This window comes from Pseudophryne corroboree (assembly GCF_028390025.1).
Source record: "Pseudophryne corroboree isolate aPseCor3 chromosome 3 unlocalized genomic scaffold, aPseCor3.hap2 SUPER_3_unloc_35, whole genome shotgun sequence".
NCBI classification, from domain to species: Eukaryota; Metazoa; Chordata; class Amphibia; order Anura; family Myobatrachidae; genus Pseudophryne; species Pseudophryne corroboree.
Window position 1 is genome coordinate 5940 of NW_026967525.1, and position 26938 is coordinate 32877.

General features: G+C 45.5%; 1 protein-coding gene across 1 annotated transcript in view; it reads right to left on the minus strand.

Annotated features, from left to right (window-relative positions):
• Nucleotides 1-5773: 5773 nt before the first annotated feature.
• LOC134984096 (gastrula zinc finger protein XlCGF26.1-like) overlaps nt 5774-26938 on the minus strand; it is a 113086-nt gene continuing 91921 nt past the window's right edge. Inside the window, exon 3 of the mRNA XM_063949729.1 lies at nt 5774-7220. Coding sequence (XP_063805799.1) covers nt 6055-7220 — 1166 coding nt within the window. The 3' untranslated portion in view covers nt 5774-6054. The remainder of the gene's footprint in view (nt 7221-26938) is intronic.

Consider the following 26938-nt stretch of genomic DNA (forward strand, 5'->3'; position numbering starts at 1 on the left):
GGGTGGGAGGTCTCCACTGGAGGGCACCCCGTCCGTTCCTAAAGGGATTTGTCGTGCTCTGGATACTTCATCTGGTTCGGAGACAGCAAAATCGCTATCACTGTTGGAGGTGTTTCTATCACTCGGGCCGCTCTGGGTCCTTTTCTGCCACGGTCTACGTTTGGGATTTGATGTTCTATTTCCCCCCATGTTGTCTCCACCTGCCAGCCATTTGTAGACTTTGTTCTCCTCATAGTCCAAATCGACAGTATACTTCTTGTTTTTCTTAAATTTGATCAAATTTTTCTTGTAGTATTCACACTGTATTTCCAACTTGTGAATCCAGTTCTGGCTAGTTTCAGCCTCCATAGTTACTTTAAATTCTTTTTCAAATTCAGCAATTTTCATTCGGGTAAGATGTAATTCCCTATTAGCTTCTTCTATGACAGCTATCATCAGGTCAAACGCACACTTATTAAGGATAGCAATCCACTTTTTCACGAAATCCGGATTATACCGGCCTATCGTCGGTACATTAAGGACCCTGAAGCCCCTGGGAATCTTGTGCTCCCTATAATAGTCGGAGAGCGAGATCCCATGTAATAAATAGTCAATTTCTCTGCGCCTGAGTTTAAACAGATGATTAAAGAGGACTTCAGAGTTGTGTACCGGATCACTAATAGTTAAATTTTCTTTAGACAAAATCTGCTCAATTTCTGCAGCAGAAAAACTGAACGTTGCACCTGGTTCTGGCATAGAGAAATTGTAACAACCTGCTGTTAACTGTGGTTGTGCTGGGCTAGCCGACACGTCCATAATGCAAACAGAGAAACAGCTGGTCACCTGTACAAAGTTCTGGTAATTTCAAATGGGTGAGGGTGCCTTGCAACTTGTGCTACACAAAGCACTGCAATATCCAACCCAGTTTTGCTGGCACTCCAATTCCAATGCAACCGCTCCGGTGCCCAGTAAAAGTAAATCAATATGAATCCAAAAAAGTAACTGGCACTCTGGAGTCTAAACAATTAGTTGAAATAACTTTTATCCACAGTCAACGTTTCGGGGGTCTTAGCCCCGTCGTCAGGACATAACAGTACAGCATACAAAACATTCTGAAAACTTACCCCACCGCACGTGTGTGTCCGCCCGCGGTCTCTCCCTTGATTTCCACCAGCCGGAGGTCACGATCCTTCCTCCGCCCGGCTTCCGCCCCAGATGTAGCTAGGCAACCGCGAGTGTGCGTTCCACACACCCCGGCGTCTGCGCTCCACCGAGCGGAAGTTCCTCGTACATCTCACGGAGGGGGTGAATCGTCGGGGCAGGTCCCGCCAGCGAATCTACAAAGTGTATAAACATTTATATATTATTGAAATGTTACATAAAACAGTATAACATACATCAACAAACATTAAACATAATAGCAAAATGGACAACAATGTCCCAACCCAGCATCATAATAATTGCATGAATTACTTGTAACCGAATGAAATTTAAATGGTGTTCCAATTAATTTTTTCATTAAGCCCATTAGGGGCTATGGTCCCTAACCGGATAATCCATCTTGATTCTTTCAGCAAGAGCTCACGAGCTCTATTGCCACCTCTCAATGTCATAGGCACATGATCTATGATAAGATATTTTAACATTTCAAGCCCTGTATGGGGATGGGCAAAGGTCTTACAAGGAATCAGATGAACACATGTGGCACAGCCACAGCATCTGTAACATCCAGGGGATTTTCTATGAATATTAGGGGGTAATGCTACCCCCCTCCCTGTTATATCTGCCCTTACCAACCTGTCTTTTAAATTACTACCCCTTTTAAAGGCAGCTATCGGTCGGCTATTATTCAGCCCCTTGAGCTCCGGATCTGTCTTAATAATGGGCCAAAGGGCATTGGTCGCTCTTTTGATAACAGGACTGCCTGTAGTATAATCTGATGTCCATGGGATCAGATTACTGGTACTGCGTGCCACGGGATTGAGAAGATCAGATCTAGACATATTGAGTACTTTCAGTTTTTGTGAGTTTAAAGTCTTGCTATTATAACCTCGTGCTTCAAATTTACTGATAAGTGTATCTAATTGTTTGGGAACTTTATCAGCATCACTAGTGATGCGCGCTAAGCGCATCATTTGTGACATAGGCAGGCCTTTTTTCAGTGCTTCAGGATGGTGACTGGAATTCATAAGGAATGTATTCCTGTCAGTGTCTTTAATAAAAACTTCAGTAGATATAAAATTATGCTCTACAGGGTAGGTCAATTGACCAACCTGTAGCAAAACATTTTAAATCTGCTGGACATAGGCTTGAAATGTTAAAATATCTTATCATAGATCATGTGCCTATGACATTGAGAGGTGGCAATAGAGCTCGCGAGCTCTTGCCTGAAGAATCAAGATGGATTATCCGGTTAGGGACCATAGCCCCTAATGGGCTTAATGAAAAAATTAATTGGAACACCATTTAAATTTCATTCGGTTACAAGTAATTCATGCAATTATTATGATGCTGGGTTGGGACATTGTTGTCCATTTTGCTATTATGTTTAATGTTTGTTGATGTATGTTATACTGTTTTATGTAACATTTCAATAATATATAAATGTTTATACACTTTGTAGATTCGCTGGCGGGACCTGCCCCGACGATTCACCCCCTCCGTGAGATGTACGAGGAACTTCCGCTCGGTGGAGCGCAGACGCCGGGGTGTGTGGAATGCACACTCGCGGTTGCCTAGCTACATCTGGGGCGGAAGCCGGGCGGAGGAAGGATCGTGACCTCCGGCTGGTGGAAATCAAGGGAGAGACCGCGGGCGGACACACACGTGCGGTGGGGTACAAAGGTGGGGTAAGTTTTCAGAATGTTTTGTATGCTGTACTGTTATGTCCTGACGACGGGGCTAAGACCCCCGAAACGTTGACTGTGGATAAAAGTTATTTCAACTAATTGTTTAGACTCCAGAGTGCCAGTTACTTTTTTGGATTCATATATATATATATATATATATGAATATGTGGATATATGAATATCTTGAAGATTGAAATAGATAGTAATATCATGTGTGGGATCATATTGTTCAGAGTCACGTGAACATTAATCTGGTGGGAATAAGAACATTGTTAAAACTTACCTCATTAAGATATTAATAATACCAGATTTATGTTTAATGTGATGGGTTTAACTGATCACGGGGTGGGAACTCCCAAGTCCTAGCCATCACCCACTTTTTGAACTAACCAATGGTCCCCGGTTGCAGGACATGTCCCACCCCCTAACCAATGGAAGAAGAGCACACAGTGTCTATTGTATTATGCCTTGATCTACTGAATAAAGAGTGTGCTGCAGGCCAGGTCTCTATCAAAGACTCTGAACGCTATCTGTATGACCAGCGGAGGACCGGATCCGGGTTGCGCTTGCGAACAATTCTCACGTATGTACATTCTCTGTAGCCATTATTGTTTAGATATCTTGTTAGTCTGTAGTGTATAATCTGTACTGTTTTACCTTTTCTAATCAATCCGCAGTGGCCTTAGAACCCTGTGGTTTTACCCCATATCGCTGTTGTGTCCTCATTTCTCTGCTAGGGGTTAAAAGGTTATTATATTCACAAACTGCTTAAGGGTTTAACGTGTGTTTGGTAAAGTGTACGCACTGTGAATACTTTATACTGTCAGTGCTACTTAAGGTTTAAGGTATAACATTGTTGCAGTACTTTGCTGCTAAGGGTTTAAAGTGTAATCATATCATTGCATTATATCATTAACAAGGTTTAAAGGTTATCAATTGTGTATGCGCACGCTGTGTGTGCTTTGTACCCACTGTGCGGCGTTAGTACGCTGAGTGCGTACATGGTACGGGACTCTGTGCACAAATAGCATACGAAGTACATAGCGTGAGCTAGCGGCCGCAGCGGCTCCATAATAGAAGTGTATTAGAAGGTATAGCTTTATGTTTAAAGATAATAATTGACATTATCATGATTTAACCAGTTATTTTCTGGAAGTTTATCAACACAAGGACTGTGCGTAATCCCGTGGAAGTGACTTATAAGAGCCAATATACAAAATCCACCTTTAGTAGGAAAGTTAATTTAGGACCAAGGGTCAGTATGTTATATATGTGTGATGTTTCTTATAGGTCTGCTTTTATTGGTATTGTGAATAAGCGGTTGTTCATGTGATATTTTTATAATGAATATTCATGCCATTGATAAATAAAAGAAGGTACAGTATGAGGTATAACATCTAGTGTGGATGGTTTATTCAGATATCAGACTCCAGAGTGTTTTTACAACTAGCGCAAAACTTTCAATTTTTTCCCCCAGTTTGTTATATAGATTATGTAGCCAGTATATAGAGTATATATTCACAAGCATATAGGAGGGTAATATTTTGCTGCTTGATTTATCATTATATTATTGGCTAATTAGTGAAAATAATAGCGCCCGGGCATATCTTTCTTTACTACTTGGAAACTAGTGGACCCATGCCAAACCAGCTGACACAGCCCCACAGCGTAACACCACCACCTCCATGCTTTACTGTAGGTACTGTACACTCTGGTATCAGACCTTCTCCTGGCAGTCACCAAACTCAAACACGTCCATCTGATCTGAAAAGTGGAAACTGTGATCATCGCCCCATAACACTCGCCGCCATTGTTCCATTGTCCAGTTTTTGCAGTCTTACCACCATCATAAGCGCTGGGCTGCATTCTTCTTTGTGATTAGAGTTGCATGGGCCTCCCTACGAAGTGTTCTTGTGGAAACCAGCACATTAGTGGCCATGTGGAACTCATGTGCAATGGTATGCATGGGAAGACCCCTGTTTGCAGCTCCCCTAACATCCACAATGCTTCTCGCACATACCTCTGATCAAGCAGCCTACAATGATCCCATTAGTCAAAAGTATTTGCACATGGTATTCCCAGGTGTTCTCCCATCCAAATACTAACCAGGCCCAACACTGCATAGTTTCCAAGATCAGATGAGATTGGGCATATCCAGTGTGGTTGGCTGTAGGTTAATGCGGTTTTGGCAGTGTTGTTCCAGCTGGTCAGATGACCTATCTTAGTGTGTTACCCTCTATACTAGGGTAGGCATTGACCATGTCTGCCCGTACCAATTACGCTTTTGTTAGGGTGATAAAGAGGACTAAGATGCACTTCCTGCTAACATCTTCATGTGCTGCTGGCAGAGTGCGGGCACCTGGCTTGTCCCTCACTCCTTGGGATGTTACCGCAGTGCCTCCCGCCTTCCCCCTGCTTCTGAAACCCCTGAATCTGTCCAAAAGTGTGAAAACAGCGTCTTCTCAGCCACCAGTATCTGCTCTTTAGAGAGCCTGTAACCAGTAAGGAGAGACACCGCACTGACACACATACCCAACCTGGGCATCTATGGAGAAGAGGGGAGATACCTGCTCCTTCAGCACTGACACACATACCCAACCTGGACATCTATGGAGAACAGGGGAGATACCTGCCCCTTCAGCACTGAGTTAGGAGGGATCAGAGGGGAATAGTTTTATAGAAGCTAATTAGCCAGCTCATTAGGTGCTGATGTAGAGACCCACACAATATTTTTACCCCCAGAAAATATAATTAGCTAGCTTTTTGACAAAATAATTAGGTTTCAATAAATTGCAAAGTGAAAAGAAAGTAAATAGTTTTTTTTTTTCTAACCTCCAGGAAATACTTTGTGGTTCGTGCTTCACCATTTCTCCACCATTCCAGAACAGCAATTGCTGGATTCTACCCATACGTTTCCAGAATAAAATGTTTTTACAAGATGATAATGTGTTTTATCGTTTATCTGTGACTGAAATCCATACAATGTAACCCATACATAACAGTTATGTGGTCTGGTATTACTGTGGAGAGTGCTGGCAACATCTAGACTAAATTACATATATAGGAAATATTATACAGAAAAATCTATAGGAGAAATTACTAAAAGTTTTGCTGGAGTGATCTAGTCATCTTATATTAATGACACACATTCCAATTATCTGTGGAAGGATAACATAACGTGTTAAAATAGTGTGTGACAGGAGTGTTGCTTCAACCCTGTTTTGTATCAACTCATAGTAATGCTTCTCCTGTGTGAAATCTGATGCGTAACAAGACGTGATTTACGTGTAAAACATTTTCCACACTCAGAGCATGGAAATGGCTTTTCACCTGTGTGACTTCTCTGATGTGTAACAAGATGTGATTTCTGTGTAAAACATTTCCCACAGTCAGAGCATGGAAATGGCTTCTCACCTGTGTGACTTCTCTGATGTTTAACAAGATATGATTTAAGTGTAAAACATTTCCCACACTCAGAGCATGGAAATGGCTTCTCACCTGTGTGACTTCTCTGATGTGTAACAATCTGTGATTTCCATCTAAAACATTTCCCACAGTCAGAGCATGGAAATGGCTTCTCACCTGTGTGACTTCTCTGATGGTTAACAAGATTTGATTTAAGTGTAAAACATTTCCCACACTCAGAGCATGGAAATGGCTTCTCACCTGTGTGACTGCTCTGATGGCTAACCAGCTTTAATTTCTGTGTAAAACATTTCCCACACTCAGAGCATGTAAATGGCTTTTCACCTGTGTGACTTCTCTGATGTGTAACAAGATTTGATTTCTGTGTAAAACATTTCCCACACTCAGAGCATGGAAATGGCTTCTCACCTGTGTGACTTCTCTGATGTGTAACAAGATATGATTTAAGTGTAAAACATTTCCCACACTCAGAGCATGGAAATGGCTTCTCACCTGTGTGACTTCTCTGATGTGTAACAAGATATGATTTAAGTGTAAAACATTTCCCACAGTCAGAGCATGGAAATGGCTTCTCATCTGTGTGAATTCTCTGATGGCTAACAAGATATGATTTAAGTGTAAAACATTTCCCACACTCAGAGCATGGAAATGGCTTCTCACCTGTGTGACTTCTCTGATGTGTAACAAGATGTGATTTAAGTGTAAAACATTTCCCACACTCGGAACAGGGGAATATATTATCAGGTGTATGAGCTGCACTATGTGTTACAAAAGCTGAGGTATCAGGAGAATAGTCCTCGTGATTAGAGGGATTGGATGATATATCTGCGCTGTGAGGTACTGGATGTATATTTAGCATAACAGCGCTGTCTCCTGGAGAATCTGGTGTGATGTTATCTTCTGTTTTAGTATCTGCAGACAAGATGAGATCTCCCTCCAAGGCATTCCGGCTTGTGCCTCCATCTACTGGAGATAAAATAGCTGTATTATTATTATTCACAGATCTTTATATAGCGCCTACATATTACACTGTACAGAGAATATTTAGACATTCACATCAGGCCCACCAGGGGAGCTTACACTCTATATTCCCTACCACACGCACACACTAGGGTCAATTTGTTATCAGAAGCCAATTAACCTACCAGTATGATTTTTGGAGTAATTGTGCAAACACAAACAAACTCCACACAGTTCAGGAATTGAACTCATGACTTCAGTGCTGTGAGACAGCAATGCTAACCACTACGCCGCTATCTTACTATTACTAACAAAGAGGTTTAGCGGATTCATTTAAACCTGCAAACTTTAGGGGCTATTCAATTACCTGTGGTACTTTACCGCTTAAATAATCCCCCGGGGGAATCGCATAGTCAAATACACAGCGCTTATCTGGGATTATGCTACACATAATCAAAGATATAGCCCACAGAGCCTTGACAACACATAGGATTAACCCTGAACCCATGGGTGATCGCCCGATAACGCAACATTTTCTCCTGGAAAAAAAAGGGCTCTAATTGAAGACCATCAGTTATTAATTAGTTATTAATCGCGCTATCATCCCGGGTTTTTTTTTTTACACAAAAGTAGCGCATCCATTAAAAAAAACAACCTTTGACCACATTACAAATGCACAAACTACAAATAAATACACTCACGGATCAGATACAACACTGGCTTACAATATCACAACCACATTATCAGCACATGTCATAGCCCCGGCCACAGGGACATGCAGATAGCACATCACCAATGGATATCCCCCCATAATGCAGACTTTGCTGGGTAACATTCCCTAGCCAGCATCACAGAGCAGGAAGCCTCATCAGCCAGTGACGTTGCTGAACCACAATATCCATCCAGACCGCCTCACTCATAAACACGGGACACTTGTGTGCTAATTACCAACAACTGCATCCACACTACACAAAGTGCTCCAAGTGGTTATATAAGGAGATTTATGGTAGACTTACCATGGTTAAATCTCTTTCTGCGAGGTACACTGGGTTCCACAGGGAATACATTGGGCTGTAGAGTTGGATCTTGATCCGAGGCACCAACAGGCTAAAGCTTTTACTATTCCCAGGATGCACTGCCCCACCTTCTCCATAATCCCGCCTCCAAGCACTGGAGCTCAGTTTCGTTAACCAGTCCAATGCAGTAGCAGGTAAAAGAGACGGTAGATGTTATTCACATAGAACCACATTCTCACGACAGGAGAAGGGACTAACGGTTAATGCCCTACAAACCCAAAGAAGCTAAGTGCGTCAGGGTGGGCACCCTGTGGAATCCAGTGTACATCGCAGAAAGAGATTTAACCATGGTAAGTCTACCATAAATCTCCTTTTCTGCAGCAGGGTACACTGGGATTCCACAGGGAATGCATTGGGTATGTCAAAGCAGTTCCTCATGGGAGTGGACGCACTGTAGCAGGCACAAGAACCCGGCTTTCAAAGGAAGCATCCTGGGAGGCGGAAGTATCAAAGGCATAAAACCTAATGAACGTGTTCACTGAGGACCACGGAGCCACCTTGCACAATTGTTCAGCGGACGCACCAGGGTGGGCCGCCCAAGAAGGTCCAATGCCGAGTAGAAAGGGCTTTGATAGCAGCAGGAGCTGGGAGTCCAGTCTGTGCATAGGCTTGTGCAATCACCATTCTAATCCATCTGGCCAAGGTTTGCTTATTTGCAGGCCAGCCACGTTTGTGAAAACCAAAAAGTACAAACAAGGTATCTGACCTCCTGATAGAGGTAGTCCTATCCATGTAGATACGGAGAGCCCATACCACATCCAAAGACCTTTCTTTGGAGGACAATCCAGAAGAGTTGAAGCCAGAACCACAATCTCTTGGTTAAGGTGAAAAGAAGACACCACCTTTGGCACATAACCTGGGCGAGTTCTAAAAACTGCCTGGTCACGATTAAATATCAGAAAGGGTGGACGACAGGACAACACTCCTAAGTCCAATACCCTTCTAGCAGAGGCAATAACCAGTAAAAACAGGACCTTGGCGGTGAGCCATTTAAGGTCACTGTCTCAAGAGGTTCAAATGGAGACTCTTGAAGGGCGTTCAGGACAACAGACAGATCCTATGGAGCCACAGGAGGGACATAGGGAGGCTGAATCTCTAATACACTCTGAGTGAATGTATGAACATCAGGTATAGACACAATTTTTCTCTGATACCACACTGACAAGGCAGATATGTGAACCTTAAGGGACGCCAGACGAAGTCCTAAATCCAGGCCTTGTTGCAAAACACCAGAAGTCTGGAAGTACTAAACTTGTAAGCATCGTAATTCTTAGCAGCACACCAGGTGAAGTAAGAATTCCAGACTCTATAATAAATCCGTGCAGAAGCAGGTTTGTGGGCCCTTAGCACAGTTTGGATAACCGCCTCAGAGAATCTTTTGACCCTCAGGAGTGAAGCTTCAAGAGCCACGCTGTCAAAGCCAGTATGGCCAGGTCTGGGTAGACACAAGGGCCCTGAACGAGTAGGTCTGGGAATTGAGGAAGTAGAAGAGGACCCTGCAGGTCTGAGAACCAATGCCGACTCGGCCACGCCGGAGCAACTAGAGGTAGTATTCCACTTTCTTGCTTGAACTTCCGTAGTGCCCTGGGCAGGAGTGACACTGAAGGGTACACATAGGGCAGCCGAAAGTTCCATGGAATTGCCAGTACGTCCATGAACTTTGCTTGAGGATCCCTTGTACTTGATCTGAAGACCGGAACTTTATGATTGTGTCGAGACGCCATCAGGTCTACATCTGGTAAGCCCCACTTGTCCACTAGGAGTTGAAAGGCTTCCGCATGAAGACTCCACTCTACAGAGTGAACGTCTTGACGACTGAGGAAATACGCTTCCCAGTTAAGGACTCCGGGAATGAACACTGCCGACATTGCTGGCAGATGGCGTTCCGCCGAAATGAGAATTTTTGATACTTCCAGAATTGCCATGCGGCTTCGAGTGCCACCTTGATGATTTATATACGCCACCGTGGTGCCGTTGTCTGATTGTACTTGAACAGGCCTGTTCCGTACTAGAGGCAGGGTAAGTGTCAAAGCATTGAGCACTGCCCGCAATTCCAGAGTGTTTATTGGGAGGAGAGATTCCTCCCTGGTCCATCGACCCTGGAGAGAGTGTTGCTCCAACACTGCGCCCCAACCTCTCAGACTGGCATCCTTTGTCAGAAGGACTCAGTTGGAGATCCAGAAGGGATAACCCATGATCAACTGTTGGTCCTGTAGCCACCAGTTCAGTGGCAGACAGACATCCGGAGTCAAGGAAATCATTTGAGACCTGATCTACTGAGGCCGGCCATCCCAGTTGGAGAGGATTAACGTTTGCAGAGGGCGGGAATGAAATTGAGTGTATTCCACCATGTAGAAAGCCAACACCATGAGGCCTAGTACTTGCATCGCCGAGTGTATCGACACTCCTGGGCAAGAGAGGAAGTATCAGATCCTGTCCTTAAGTTTCAGGACTTTCTCTGGAGACAGAAACAATCTTTGACTGTGTGTGTCCAGCAGTGACCCTGTTAGGCGCTGGGGTCCGCTCGTCTGTGCGGCCCGGCGCCTAGCAACCCGGGACGCCGTACGCGTACAGCCGCCGGCTCCCTGGCAACGCTAGACGCCGGGCGCACTGAGCCGCACGGACCCTAGCAACGGGGACGCCACTGGCGGACCGCGTTCCCCGTTGCTGGGTCCAGTTAAAATGATTGTGCACCTGTTTCCTGGCCGTGCAGCAAGGCAGCTGCACGGCATTTATGTAATCAGCCCTGTCAGCAGCTGATTGGAGGACTCCTGTTTATATGCACTCTCAGGGCTTCTCACAGACGCCGGTAATAGCTTCCTGCATGCTGTCCTTGTTTGCTGAGAGTCTGTTTCCAGTCTTGCTGTATCCGGTCGTTCCAGTCTCCAGTAGTCCTGTACTCGGAAGTTGTCATCTTGTTCCTGGAGTCCTGACTGATCACCGTTTAACATCCAGTGGTGTTCGTGAGTCGCGGCTTTGCCGTGTGTTGCGGCTTGGCCGCTTTACCATTTATTATTTGTGTTTTGGAGCATTTTGCGGAGGGTTCCGCTTCCACAGGTCCACTCTGGTATCCGGCGGTGCTGGGTAGGAGTATTGGACAAGTGGATTTTTGGTTGTCCTTTTCCCTGGCGGTTTTTCCACACATACTTCAGGTCTTTGCTAGTTAGCTTGTTGCCCCTGGCCTGTTGTCAGTCAGAGGTCCTCTTGTTATCATCCTGCCTCGGATTTCCCTTCGTCTCTCATTAAGACCGGGGGGCACCGGAGTTGGGCAGACATAATCCGCCCTTCAAACGTGGCTGCCAAGGGCTCAAGAAACCATAGCCTCGCAAGGGATTTCCGATAGCACGGGTGAGACAATAGAGTTAGGGCGCCAGGGGCAACTAGTCTTTCCTGCTCCCGTTACCAGCATTCCATTCCAGCGCTCTGGTCATTGTCATAAGATCTCCTCTGGTCAGGAGTGCTGGGAATCATAACATTATTACCGGCCATACCAAAACTTAAAATTAAACGGGGTTTAATTTTTTTTCTCATTCAGTTTTGTAAGAGTTTATCGGCCTCATGAATCCAACAGGTTTAGGGCCAAATCCGGGTCAGCTCTTAGTCGGCCAGATTCAAGAACTTACTCAGATGGTTCAGGATCTTTCTCTTCGGGTGAAGTCGCAGGAAGATCTTTTGCGAACTTCCCCGAGGGTAGTCCCTGAACCAAAGATGCATTTGCCTGACCGTTTTTCTGGTGATAGGAAAGAGTTTTTTAATTTTAAAGAATCCTGTAAACTTTATTTTCGTTTAAGACCGATCTCCTCGGGTACTGAATCTCAGCGGGTTGGGATTATTATTTCTTTGCTCCAGGGGGATCCTCAGACCTGGGCATTTGGTTTAAAAGCAGAGGATCCGGCCTTGTTGTCAGTAGACGCCTTTTTTGGGTCTTTAGGGCTATTGTATGATGACCCTGATAGAGAGGCATCCGCTGAAGGTCAGTTGCGCGCTCTCAGACAGGGTAGGAATCCTGCAGAGGTTTATTGTACGGAGTTTCGCCGTTGGTCGAACGACTGTGGCTGGAATGACCCAGTCCTGCGCAGTCAGTTTCGCCTCGGCTTATCAGAGTCTATAAAAGACAGTCTCCTTCAGTATCCCGCTCCTGAGACTCTCGATAAACTCATGGAGCTTTCTATTAAGATTGATCGTCGTCTCAGAGAGCGGAGGGCTGAAAAAGGAGCACCTGTCAGGTCAACTCCATGTGTATATTCCATTCCTGAGGACGTAGAGGAGCCCATGCAGATGGGTCTCTCCCGGCTGTCTCCTGAAGAAAGAGCCAGAAGGCAAAACTCTGGTCTTTGTTTGTACTGTGGGGGTAAGGGACATTTTGCTCGTAATTGTCCGAACAAGTCGGGAAACGCCTCGACCAGGTGAATTGTGATAGCGTTAATAATTAGCCACTATATTGGGTTATAATAATCAAATGCTTTAATATATGAAAAGCTGTGTTTAGGCAAGGTTTGGACATATTTCAGACTGATATATAGAATATTGGAACTATAAGTTAGTCACGCACACCATTGTTTGAAAGGGAAGTAGCTAGCGTCCTGTTCTCTCATGAGAAACAGAAATGCATCTAAATGTAGTTCTCAGAGGAAATTGAGAATAGATAGGCGGATGTGAAAGGATGTTGCCAGGGCGTAGTGGAGCTAGGAATGTATGACGTTATTATGCTATACATTTACGGGAAATTATGTATTGAATGTTACAAAATGGAAGGGACGTAGCTTACGCTGAACCAATGTTTAGACTGTAACCCCTCCTTTTGGGGAAGAGATGTGGGCTGGCCAACTATGGCTGAATGTGAAATGTGTGTATAAAAATGCTAACAGACCAGAATAAATTCAGAATACTTGTGAGACATATCCTGTGTGGTTGTTTCATTTAAGTGTTCTCCCAACGCGTTGGCCCCTGCTTCAAAGAGGTGACTTGATACTTGGAGAATTATTTCTTTAGTGACCAGACGGAGCTGATGAGGCCAGCGCCATCATTACATGGGGGCATCGTTGCCGGAATGACTGATTCAAGAAGAGACATCTAATGAATAATTTCTGTTTTGGAATTGACCGGCTCTCACAGACTCTGATAATACCCGGGGTGAGTAATAATTGTTACTCAACATCAGATTCTCTGAGTGTCGTTCTAAGTACATTATAGAGAAAAAACTTTCATTTATGTCCTTTTTGACCGTCATCATAGAACCCAATTATCTTGTCACACATCCCCTAGACTAACTGAATTATATTGTATTGCTTAACTTAAAGGTGTATTGCTTGTTGCAGCTTAAAGCAGATAAGGCGTATTGCTTGTTGCAGCTTAAAAACAGATAAGGCGTATTGCTGTTGTTGTTTATATGTTTATGTGTTGTACAAGTCTATTGTGGTTGAAAGGTTGTTTTGAATTTTTGTCAATGCTTTATTAGCGCATGCGACCGCAGAAGCAACCAGTGCTGTGTTATGGAGCAAAGGAATACCTTGGTTGAAACTTTATGCAAAACTAACCAGTGAATTTTTTGCAACATAGATAAGTATCTCAGCATGAGAAAGGTGTTTTTACAGAATTGTGATTATTGTGGGATGTCATTTAAATGCTCAATTGTTATCAGTGCATAGAAATGAACCATATCCTTTATGCTTAGCTGATTAACCTACTGATCATTTTAAAAAAATACCAGCAGTGTGTCCAACAAGTTTTCAGAAATGTTAGAAGATTGAATATGGTGTTTAGATTGCATGTATTGTAAATATGATATATTACAGTCAGACAAGTTAAATTAATCTTCAGAAGAAACAGAAAAAAGGAGAAAAAAGTGTGTCCAGACAAAGCCTAAGCCAGTGATACATAGTTAACTTCTCGCACAACTAGACATATCCCTCTTCGCCGCAAGTGGATACGGCCACACCCATAGGGCTTAATTACCCCGATGGGAGGGAAAGGGAGAAAGATGGAAACGCGTTCACCTATAGGATTGTTGTGATGAAAGAAGGTGAGAAAAGCATCAAACACATTGATGCCATTCTTAAAAGGGCCAATTTTCCAAAAGACGGAATATTGGATCCACAGGCTTGGAAAATATTTCAAGTCACAGACGGTCACTGGTTACAGAGAAAGGGTTATCTGGACACTGTAAATATATGGCAAACTGTTTCACAGGAAGTTGAAGATGAAAAAAACAATGAGAAGGGAAGATTATCTGTCTGATGTAATGCCACCACCCTATGCTCCAATAATACATAATACCGTTAACAGTGGTATACCCACTGAAGGTGTAGCAGGGGGGTCAGCTCCCTCAGTAGTACCAGTACAAGCAGAACAAGAGACACCTGCTATGACAGGAGCCTTATATCCCTCACTAATACCAATGCATGCAGAACAAAGTGCACCTAAAAAACGTTATTTAAATGTTTTAAGTTTTGTAGAGAACCCAGAAGGTACGCTGGTCCTTAGAGATGGTGTAACCAGTATGTGGATGATATACCTTTGTGCTATAAATTATTTGAGGTGTTGGTGTCAGATACTAAACAGTTGTGTTTTCTTGCAGAAACAGGGCACAAGGTGTCGCAAGACAAAATTGGACGGTGTGCTGACATAGTTAACTACCTAGGTCATTATTTGGCAGTAGGCCAAAGACAGTTAAAACCCTCAGAGGGTGGAGCCTTGGTATACATTTATTAAGAGATACACATGTATGACCAGATGATAAATCTCTGAATACAGTAATTTTTTTTTGGTAAATGATATGTGCATGCATTCAAGTTCATATCCAAAGAAAGTATAGAAGGTAATACAAATATTACACTTTATCATGAATAGGACATTATGGATACACAGTCAGAGCCAAACCGTCAACTTATGTATAAACCAAGACAAGAAAAAAAAAAAATATATATATATACATTTAGAACTGTGGTTAAGCAGTAGATTTTGTATAAACATCTTAGTGATATTTGGTGGACCCCTTTCTTTGAAAGTAAAGCATTCATAACCATAACCAGAAATAACGACACAGAGACTTGAATTTGGCAGAAAATTGCTAGCTATTTATTTGTCCCTAACCATTAGGAAACCTGTAATAAAAGAGATTAATTTAATATGCCGCTCCAGCTGGCATATGGTGGCGGCCCAAAAGAACGGCTCCTTAATCTAAATTAAACTTAAATAACTCAATCCTATAAATTTACTAAAAGCTTACCATAAACCGGTAATAGGTGACAACTCAACCCCCACAGTGACTACCCACCGCTCCTGGGTGCCCTGCCGCTGCCTTCCCGGACGGGTGGTCAAGCGGCCATAAGTCGATGGAGGTGAGTGCACCTAAACCACAACAAACTGTAAAACACTACAGTTTTCTCTACCATACGAAACTGCCGTTCTTTTCCACCAATAAATAGCCAACGAAAAACAGCCAACAACTTAGAGCCAAAGCACCACGTGCCACCATTTCCAACTACCAGGGCGGGTGGGTGGGAAACCGAATCACCAAGAGACTTAAAATGGCTTCACCTTCCCTATATATATCAAGCCCTCCCCTTAAAGAAGGCTGTACTTTCCTTACAGCTAGGTCCACCCCTCCCCAGATGTTTAACCCTTTCCTCTCCTATGCAGTCAATACTCTCTTCTAAACATCTTAGTGATATTTGGTGGACCCCTTTCTTTGAAAGTAAAGCATTCATAACCATAACCAGAAATAACGACACAGAGACTTGAATTTGGCAGAAAATTGCTAGCTATTTATTTGTCCCTAACCATTAGGAAACCTGTAATAAAAGAGATTAATTTAATATGCCGCTCCAGCTGGCATATGGTGGCGGCCCAAAAGAACGGCTCCTTAATCTAAATTAAACTTAAATAACTCAATCCTATAAATTTACTAAAAGCTTACCATAAACCGGTAATAGGTGACAACTCAACCCCCACAGTGACTACCCACCGCTCCTGGGTGCCCTGCCGCTGCCTTCCCGGACGGGTGGTCAAGCGGCCATAAGTCGATGGAGGTGAGTGCACCTAAACCACAACAAACTGTAAAACACTACAGTTTTCTCTACCATACGAAACTGCCGTTCTTTTCCGCCAACAGCGAAAGACTCATCCCCAACAGTCTTTCGCACCGCCACCATAAACCTACCCTAACTCCTGCAAAGCGAAACCTAGATCCTCCAGAAAAAACATCATCCCCTCATTGGATAGATGTACTCCATCGCGCCGGAAAAGGTGGCTGTCTTTTAACCGACTCCTCGGGTGGCGAACCACCCTCCCACCGTGGGACAGCACCCACTTTGCCACCGCTCCGTTCACCTTTTTCCGGGCCTCATCAATCTGGCGACCATCCGCCACACCCCTCCAACACAATCTTGGCACCATCATGGAAAAAACCAACACACAATCGGTCCATGCCGCGGTCACACTTGCCAGATCCTGTATCATGGCCCACCGCAGATCCAAGGATGTCCTCTTCCCCAGGTCGTTGCCACCTAGATGGACAACCAAAAACCCTAGGGACTCCATGCTTGCTGGCCTGACTCACTAACCTACTCCTCAGCTCACCCCACATCATTCCTCGCCAGCCAAGCCATCTGACACCCTGTGCTCCAAGCAATGCCTGAGACCCTTCCGAGGCCACAAACCTGGCCGCCCAGTAAATGTAAGAGTGGCCAACCACCCAAATGGGCAAATAGTCTCCGAACCATCCTGAAGGGAAAAAGAGGGGTAGAATTGATTACTAAGAGGCTTATTAATTGTTTATACTGAAGGATCTGCCAAAAAAGAAAACTTTAGATCTCGCTATTGCAGCAGTCACGGCCTAGCCGACTGCACCATGTTTCGTAGCCAATTTAAAAGCGCAATTAAAGACACAAAGGGGAAAGATCAAATAAAATAAACGAAATAAAAACAGGGGGGGTGGGGGGGGGGAGGCGGGGGTATAAAATGGGAAACACATGTAATAACTCAGCTGGAGGTGAAACGTAAAGACCTGCTGAGGGACTCTGATTAGACCAAATTAGCCGAATTGTAGATTAGAATTCAGTCCGTCAAGTCAGGCAAAAAATCGCAAATAACTCCAGACCCCCGCTGCCGACTCATGCCAGCAACGGCGAGTAGCTAATCCCTGAGTAGGATAAAAACAAAAAAAAAAACAAAAGGGGTAACACCAACAGACGCACAACACCATAAAATGACAGAACTGTAACAACATAATACATTGCAAATTTAAACAAAGCCCAAGCGCAAACCGACCTCTCATGTGACGGGGCGAATATATCGTCTATAACTTGACGACTTCCATCGCCCCACCGCCTGTATTTCAGTTCTGGAGCAACCCGCCGCAGCAGCCAACGTCGCTGCGCCTATGCGAAAGGAATGGGTACCAAAAACAGTGGGTGGGAGGCCCAAGCCCGCCAAACAGCGACTCAGCATCCATCGAAACTGGTATTTCGTGACTGGCAGCCCATCATAATGCAACAGCCAAGACCCCTCCTTAACGGGTCGCACCACCACGTATTGCCTTGCCAGCCCCACCGGGCAAACGCTCTCCTCCAGCGCTGGAACCATTGTAACCCAGCGCCCTCTCCCCCCTTGATCCGTCTTGGAGCGTCGCAACCTGCACAGCAAGGACCTCTCACCCACTACTACGTCTCCGACCAGCATGCGCGAATCTGCTCTCTTGGAAGGCGCTACCAACTCAGAAACTCGAAAGGCCCCGTGGTAAGCCATTGAGAACGCCAAACTAAACAAAAGCGTCTCAAACCTGGACGACGCGACTCGCCCTACTGCCTCGATGACGGCCGGCAACAACGCCGCATCGATGGGCCACCTCCTATCCGGTGGCGACGGCGCGACTCGCGCCCATCCTTTCATTGCCTTACGCAGAACCTCGCTTTTTGTTACGTCAGGGACGCCTCGCTGCTTGCAGAAAAATGAGATGCCTGCCAAATACCGCGAAACCACTGCTCGTGACCTACCGGAGACGTAAAGCTGCCACATAAAAGAAAGCATCAGCCGATGCCTGCTCTTACCTTGTTGCTGACGACCTTGGACAAACTCGTCCCACTCATTCCAAGCATGTCCGTAAGCCTTGAGCGTGGCTGGCGCGACTGACCGCAACGCTATACCCTCCAGTCCGGCCCGATCACCTGCCAAACCTAACCGGGACAGTGAAAACCCTGCTCGTTGGCCTCAGGTGCCAACAACCAACACCTCTCCCACTGTCCTCGCGACAAAGCGTCGACAATACCATTCTCCAAACCGGGCACATGTTGCGCGCGGAACCACAGGTTCCTACGCAAGCATGTCAAAAGCAATTGCCCTAGCACCCGCATAACCACCAACGAATTTGCCCTTTGGTTATTAATCGCATGCACCACGCCCAGATAATCGCATCTAAACAAAATGCTGCGATTAGCCAGCCGATCGCCCCAGACCTCCAACGCCACCATAATGGGAAAAACTCCAGAAGCAAAAGGTCCTTCGTGAAACCCCCGCGATGCCATTCTGCCGGCCACGCGCACCAAGATCCCTCCAGATGGCAACCGAATCCAGAGGCGCCCGCTGCGTCGGTGAACAGCTGCAACCTAGCGCTGTCCGCCATTGGGGCCTGCCATATACACACCCCGTTGAAGTCCTCGAGGAACGAGGCCCATATTGCCAAATCCCTCTTAATCTCTGAGGACAAACGCACGAAATGGTGCGTTCTGGCACACCCCGCAGTCGCCCTTCACCGCTTCCGGCAGTACCCACCTAAAAGCGAACTCAAATGAGCCGGAAGGCGCCTGGAGCCTTCTTAGGAACCACCCCCACTGGAGAGATGACCAAGTCATCCCCCGAAGGAACACACCGCGTTGTTAAACGCAAAACATTTTCCTTTTGTGGTGGCACGCCCCCCTGCGCGGACTGCCGACCTACCTGACTTGGCCAATCCGCCGTCCGCGCCGAACCCCTGGGAGGACGACCCTGCGTGGTGCCCGTCCGCCCCCGGCTTCCGGGGCTCCTCCGCCTGTAGCGAAGCCCGGGTGACCTTGAGCCCAACCTCAACGTCCTTGAACCCGAAGTCCATGACCTGCAAACCTTCCTGTTGTTCCCTGAATTCCTGATCGTACCTGCGCCACTCCGATCCCGAAGACGTGCGCTGCATGTCATGTATGAGATGCAGGTACCTTATTATATTCGTGTGCTCTGCTGGCCTGTCCTCCAGGTAAGATGCCGCGAAGACCCAGAACCCGGCCAGGCAATTATCGAAGGTACGGAATGCCTCAGCCCCGATGCCCTTCTTTGCGCCGCCACCTTATACTCTTTCTTCGCGACCTTCGTCAATACGAACACGTCCACGAAGTCCCCCCTCCAAATCTTCTTGCGGCAGCTATCTCGCAGCCCCCGCAGTACAGCAGTATAGACGAATCGCACGACACCGGGCAAATTGCGAGCTTCTTGGCCCTACGTGCTTCCTTGCTAAGCCGCTTGCGCCTGTTCCGCTGCCCTCTTGGCGAATTTAGTTGCCCGCTTCTTTGCCCTAGTTGTGCTACTGACTTCGGACGCCTGTGACGACATTGAAGATGAAGAGGAGGAAGAGGAAGAACTACGCGAACTAAAGCTCGTGGAGGAACCCGAATACCGACTGCACCACCTTACCTGATGCCGCCGACTCCCCCGACATGGAATCTTCCGGCGCGTCCAAATCGTTGCCTTCCTCCTCGAAATCTGCCATCGCCTCATCCCCGAGCTCCCTTGAAAAAGAGGAAGAAGCGGAGGACCCCTCCAGTACTCGCGGCACATGCCGCGGCCTCCGTGCTGGGGGCGTTGCGGCCGTGAGCTCCCCCGCGTCCTGCCCTGGACCCTGTTGTAATTCTGCGGCGACCGTCCCGAGCTCACGGCAGGCGCGTGCCACCCGCCGGAACGAACAGCCGTTCTAGGGGAGGCAGCCGCGGCTAGCGGCCCTAACACCTTCACCGCTGTGGCCAGGGCCGAGCCAGCGCTCCGGAGGGGTCGTGACTGCCCCAAAGCGCGGTCCTGGGTCCTTCGCCGGGGCCCGCGTGCGACCACGCGCTCGCCGCCCGACATGCGTGTGCCGGGCATCCGACGCACGCTGCCCTTGCGGGAAAGCGGAGGCACCGCTGTCGGCGCCCGCACTGCCCTTGCCTCTGAATTTGTCCCCTCTTCCCGTGTATCGGAACTATCCGATGCCGCAGAGAGGGGGGGGGGGTGACCGCTGCGAGTTCCTGCGGCGCGTGCAGCAGCCCCGCGGCCACTAACCCATTCCCTGTCCCCCCTCCTCCCCCGCAGGCCGCTAGATTCCGGCCCCGGGGGAGTGATCTGAAAAGACCGGGAACCCCGCGGCGCAGCAGAGCGCGTGCGCACCGCTCCGCTTGCAGTGGACACGGGCTCGTGACCTCTTGCTGCCGCACCCCTTCTCCTTGGTATCGCACTGCCCTGCCAGTGATCATAATTGCCCTGTCTCCCCTCTATCCCCGGCTCCCGCCGGATTCCGGCTGCCTGGGAGATAGCAGGGGAGACAGCAGGGCCGGCGGCGCTGCTGCGCACACACATGCGCGGCTAGCGGCGCCAAAGGCGAGCGTGGGCGCGCGCGCACCTCGGGCGCGCGCCCCACTGCTCTCTGTCACCACAAGGCCTCTTGTCTGGGCTCCTGCATTAAGAGCCCCATTAGCTTAACCTGGTTGATCACTGCCTCTCCCCCTCCCTCCCCGCTCCACACCGCGTTCCGGCTGCGGGGGAGAGGGCTGAGGAGACAAGGAGGAAAGCGGCGCCGCTGCGCGCACACGTGCGCGAGCGGCACCGCCGGAGCCGCGCGTGGGCGCGTCCCACCACTTCCGGTCCGTGCTCTCTCAGCCGAAGCGTTTGGGGATGACGTCGTGCGAGGCCCTGCAACAGGCCTCGCTCAGCTGGCCACCGTCCCCCGCCCAGTGCCCTCCCCCCGCCTGGAACCACTAGCCGGCCCCGGCAAGGGGGAAGAGCTGGGCATCGAACTCAGTCTCCGGTCCCTGGATGAGCGCCCAGTGCGGCGCGCTCCCGCGGGCACCCGGCACTGGGGCTTCCCCGGCCATGCCCGGAGGCAAGGGCTGCTGCCCGCCCACCTCCGTGCGGCCTGACTCCCTCTCTGATCCTCCTCGTCGGCCGCTCCCGCCAGTCACAGCCGGCCCGGCTTCCGCCAGATCCCTCTAGGAGGCCCTAGCCAGCTCGCCCCCGGAACCAGCCCCCACCGCCAGATGAGCGGTAACGGGCTGGGGTCCCGGCGGACCGTCGTGGGCGAGTGGCAGCCAGAGCACTGATGTGTGACCTAAATGCAGGGAGCTGACAATAGAGATGGCTACTGACTCTCTGTCTCAACACAGTAGCTGGAATCATCAGGAAGTGTGAATGACTCGAGTCACTCACTGTTTCATGAGTGGAGACAGCAGCAGCTTCTCTCAGACAGAGGGAGGAAACTCTGTGTCCTGTGTCCTTCAGTCAGTGTGTTCTGCTGTCTTTAGCTGTGATTGGCCAGAGGCTATACCAGGTGACACCCAGTGGGAGGGGGGAGGGAGCAGTCACGACTCACCAGTCAGTGAGTGCTCTGCTGCTGTGCCTGATCCATGTCATGAATCATGATTCATCCTGAGTCTGCCAGTGAGTGAGACAGTTGTACACTGTGTAGACTCAGTGACTCAGTGGATGGAGCTGATTCATGCAGCAGGAGGTGGAGCCCCTGTGGTACAGGGCTCTCGGCTCAGTGCTCACTGATCCTGCTCAGTGTGATTGTGGGTGGAAAACTCCCTGGAGGCTAGATAGTGGATAATATAATAAATCCAAGCCCACCTAAAATCATCCAATCAGCAAAGTATGCAAGATTAAAAAAAAAACGTTTTTATTTGGTTTAGTTACAGAATGAATGATGTGTTTCATGGCTGTTAAGCTTTCTCTCCTCAGCCAGAAGTAATGTCATATTCTATAACTAGTATGCAATAAGTGGTTATTAATAATATATCAACATAACAGTAAATCTATGTTAATATATTATTATCAGGGCATAAGCAGCTGCCTCCCCCAGATACACTGTACAATCACTGCAGCTGAATAACTCCATGAGTCCAGCACTGATCCTCCAGCTCTGGCAACTCACTGATTCATGTGCAGTCTCTGCAACACATTCCACTACAGATGAGTCATGACTCATGTGCCGAGACACTGACTCCAGACACTTCACTGAACTGTAACTTGCACAGCAAGAATCCCCTAATAAAACAAAGTTTTGCTTGCACTGCAGCACTCACCTAACCGAATCACCAAGAGACTTAAAATGGCTTCACCTTCCCTATATATATCAAGCCCTCCCCTTAAAGAAGGCTGTACTTTCCTTACAGCTAGGTCCACCCCTCCCCAGATGTTTAACCCTTTCCTCTCCTATGCAGTCAATACTCTCTTCTGATGTGTACATCTTACCTCTGACAGTATACAACTTTGATACAGCTGCATACTTGTCTTCCTCACCCCCAAAAGTGGGGAGTATACGGAATATAATGTGGATGAGTAAGACAATTACAATTATTACATTGCATTTATAAATTGCATTTAAAAAAAAAAAAAAAAAACTGACAGTAACAGGAAAATAATTTCTCTAGCATCCATAGGGAATAATGGGATGGTGAATTACAGTGTGTTAACTGAAATTAGTGTGTTAATTAGTGAATTAGTAGTAGTAATAATAAAGTGTTGCTGCCAACTTTTATTAAGGGGAAATGTCATGAGTTATGCAAATCTAAGGGTAACTAGCATGAAATAGATTCAAAAGCTTTCTATGGTAGGATGAAGTTTAATGGAGAAGTGGAGAAGTGTACATTGTGTTTTGGCATGGGACCAAAATAACAAATTATGTGATGAGAGGGATCGTGATGGTGATAAAGAAAGCTATAGCATGTTTACCGCAGATGTTTGGGTTGATTAAAAACAACATTGTTTTAATACAACATAGTTTAATGCTAAAAAGGAACTATAGTATGTGTGACAGGTGTTAAGGGGTTATTTGAGAAATGAATAATAAGGCCAGATGTGTGATCTATTGTTTCAAAGACAGTAAAGTTTCTTTACTGATAGAAAGAGTTTATAGGAGTGTGGAAAATATTTTTCAATTAATATGTGTAATGTTGAGAATAAAAAAAAAAAAAGGGTCATAATTTGACAGGGAAGGTTTAAAGAGTTAAGCATTATTAATCTACAAAAGAGACAGGAAAGGCAGAATTTGAATCATGGCATGGTCCAATCATTGGTTCAATAGGGGTAGAATTACACCCAAGCCTCTGCTCAGTCTCTCTTCTATATAAATCTATTTTGTTGTTGTTGTTTTTTTTTTTTCCTCTGTTTGTTTTTTGGAATCCAGCAAAGATATATTATCCAGAGACTGATTCAAAACTACAAAATGATTTGATGATTCAAATGTGTCACACAAATTATTTAAACAGTTACAAGAATATCAAAAGCTGCAAGAACCTTGGAAAGATATTTAACCAACACTAAAACACACAGTCCGGCACAGGACAAATCACTGAGAGTTATGGTGAGAAGTTGCTTATGTTTCGGTTCCATTACAGATCGCATAGGATGGTCCTTGGCAAGTACCGCTGACTGCTGATACAGCCGTTGCAAAGGCTGCAGAAGAAGGACATCTAGATCCATGAGCTTGCAATGAAATGAGAAGGTCAGAGACCAGAGCTTAAAGGAACCTAAGACTAAAATAAATAAATAAAACAATTGTATGGAGATACAGAGACTGTTACTACTGTTACTACCACAGAGTTGTATTTGAATGAACCCTTCAATCAAGATGGAGATGATTATGATCATTGATAATAGACTATGTGCTTATAAGCTAATATCCTACAGAACTTTTAACATTTCTGAAAGTATACAGGAGCAATGTTATCTATAACAGCATTAGGACTTGTTTTCTTTTTATTTGAAGAGAGAGCAAGCAGACGTGTGGTGTAGGTATGAGTACTCATCCATTATTGTGGATGGGAATTATTTCAATAAGACCATTCCTTCCTCTTTTCTAAACAGGAAATCCAGAGGGATTTATAACTGGTGTAACGAACACCCTTGGAAAATCGTGGTTGTGAGTATTATACTCCACTTGAAGATAGATGTATAGATTAATGCATGGATAATTTAATAATTTATATTATTCCAAGGAGTATCCAGTCCAGCAATACCATTAATTGTTGGAAAGATTTTGGGTACTGCTGCTATATAAATTGTATTGCTAATTATTATTATAATTGTTAGATATGTATACAAAGACATCAGCATTGTATAGTAACAGACCAAAGTTCTCTATGTAAGTTACATTTGATGTGATTACCAAAACTTTATAGAGTTGTGATAATAGTGAAACAGCTACATGTGTATAAGATACAACAGTATCTCAAGAAAGAACCACTGGTGATAATATCAGCTACACATATCGGGTGTATTTCAGTTAATGGAAATAAAATAGGTCAATAATACAGGAAAAATGAACTTATGTAGATAGAAAAGGATTGTTACAATACACAAACCTAATGTTTCTAGATGTGCTAGATATAATGAGCTAGGTATATAAAAAGTAATGGTCACATAGAATGTTCATTAAAGTTTATGATTTAGTAAATGTATTTTACCAGGAGTAGATTTAAAGGTTAAAAGAGATATCATACATAATGGAGAATGTTAGTTGTCACTATGTCCTTAGGATATGATATACAATTGGTTACCTATTAATTCTGAAGATGTTTGTTATTTAAGAAGATTAATTTAGCAATTTTATACAAAAACACATAATAACTTAAGAAAAGTTTTCTTGCAGGATGAACTATTCCTTATAAGAGTAATTGACTCAGTAATCAGGAAACATGTTCCTGCCACCAGAGCATCAATAAAACCTCGAATTGGTAAAGGTGGATAATAAGTTCTCCTATGGCTAATGAAGTCGTATGATTAATCAACTGGGAGTTGACGTTTTATTTCATTTAAAAGTTATTGATGACATGATTGAACTTTATGATAGGATATTCCAGGACAGTGGATATTTATGATGATTCCAGGACATTGGACATGAACTATTATACTACCACATTGTTCTACATTCTCTAATACCACAAATTGGAGGATATTGTTGATTTCCGGAAATAGCACTTTGAGTTCACTGCTGTGCTTATTTGACCAAAGACATTACAGATCCTGATACGCGTATTGCCAAGTATATAAAAGAGGCCCATGATACAGTTACAACACAGGTTTCTGATCGATTACTTAACAGCACAGACAGGAGGCTATTGTATGACCTTGTATACACAGACAGGAAAGTTGTGTTGTACTTTTATTACCAATGAAACAGACAATGCTCAAGAAATAGTGGAAAAACATGTACAAGAGATAGAAGATGCAAAACTGACATATGCCAGTAAACATAACATCCCTGACACTCTAGAGCAGGGGTGTCAAACACAAGGCCCGCGGGCCAAATCCGGCCCGCCAGACCTCGTCTGATGGCCCGCGGACTCACATTTCAAACATGGGTGGGTCCGTGGGACGCGCTTCGCTGCAGCCAATCCCTAGCCTGCCAGATTGATTGATGGCTCTGTGGCCCGGCTGCAAACTTTAAAAATAGGAGGTGGAGCCTTGCCAGTGCGGACTTGATGGCGCAGCTCTCCTCGATTTGGTGAGTTGTGCTTCGGACAGTGGATAACCTGCTCTAGAGGATGAATGGGGTTGGTTATCATGGCTAAATCCAGTTTCATGGTTAAGTGGAATTAAAGGATGGATTGTAGGAATACTAATGTTCCTTCTAAAAGCTATTGGAATTGCAATTATATTATATCTGTGTTTTAAGATACTGCTTTGTTGTTTTTCAGTCTGTCAGAAACGAATAAGGAAAGCCTTTGAGTCTCCCAGATATAAGACATTGCAGAAGAGTCTGGCAAAGAAAGTCCAACAACAGTCTGCCCTAATGGATATGAGTCAACGGTCTACCAACCAAGACCAAGAAAAAGACATCAATCCTGTTGCAGATAGGGTGTAGCTTCCTACCTATAGGAGATGGGTAGCCACTGTATCATTAGAGTAGACTGTTATTGCATAGACTTGGTAGGAAAATGCCAGATAAGGTTGTAATATTTGTTTATTATAAAAAAGGAGGGAAAATGATAGCGTTAATAATTAGCCACTATATTGGGTTATAATAATCAAATGCTTTAATATATGAAAAGCTGTGTTTAGGCAAGGTTTGGACATATTTCAGACTGATATATAGAATATTGGAACTATAAGTTAGTCACGCACACCATTGTTTGAAAGGGAAGTAGCTAGCGTCCTGTTCTCTCATGAGAAACAGAAATGCATCTAAATGTAGTTCTCAGAGGAAATTGAGAACAATAGATAGGCGGATGTGAAAGGATGTTGCCAGGGCGTAGTGGAGCTAGGAATGTATGACGTTATTATGCTATACATTTACGGGAAATTATGTATTGAATGTTACAAAATGGAAGGGACGTAGCTTACGCTGAACCAATGTTTAGACTGTAACCCCTCCTTTTGGGGAAGAGATGTGGGCTGGCCAACTATGGCTGAATGTGAAATGTGTGTATAAAAATG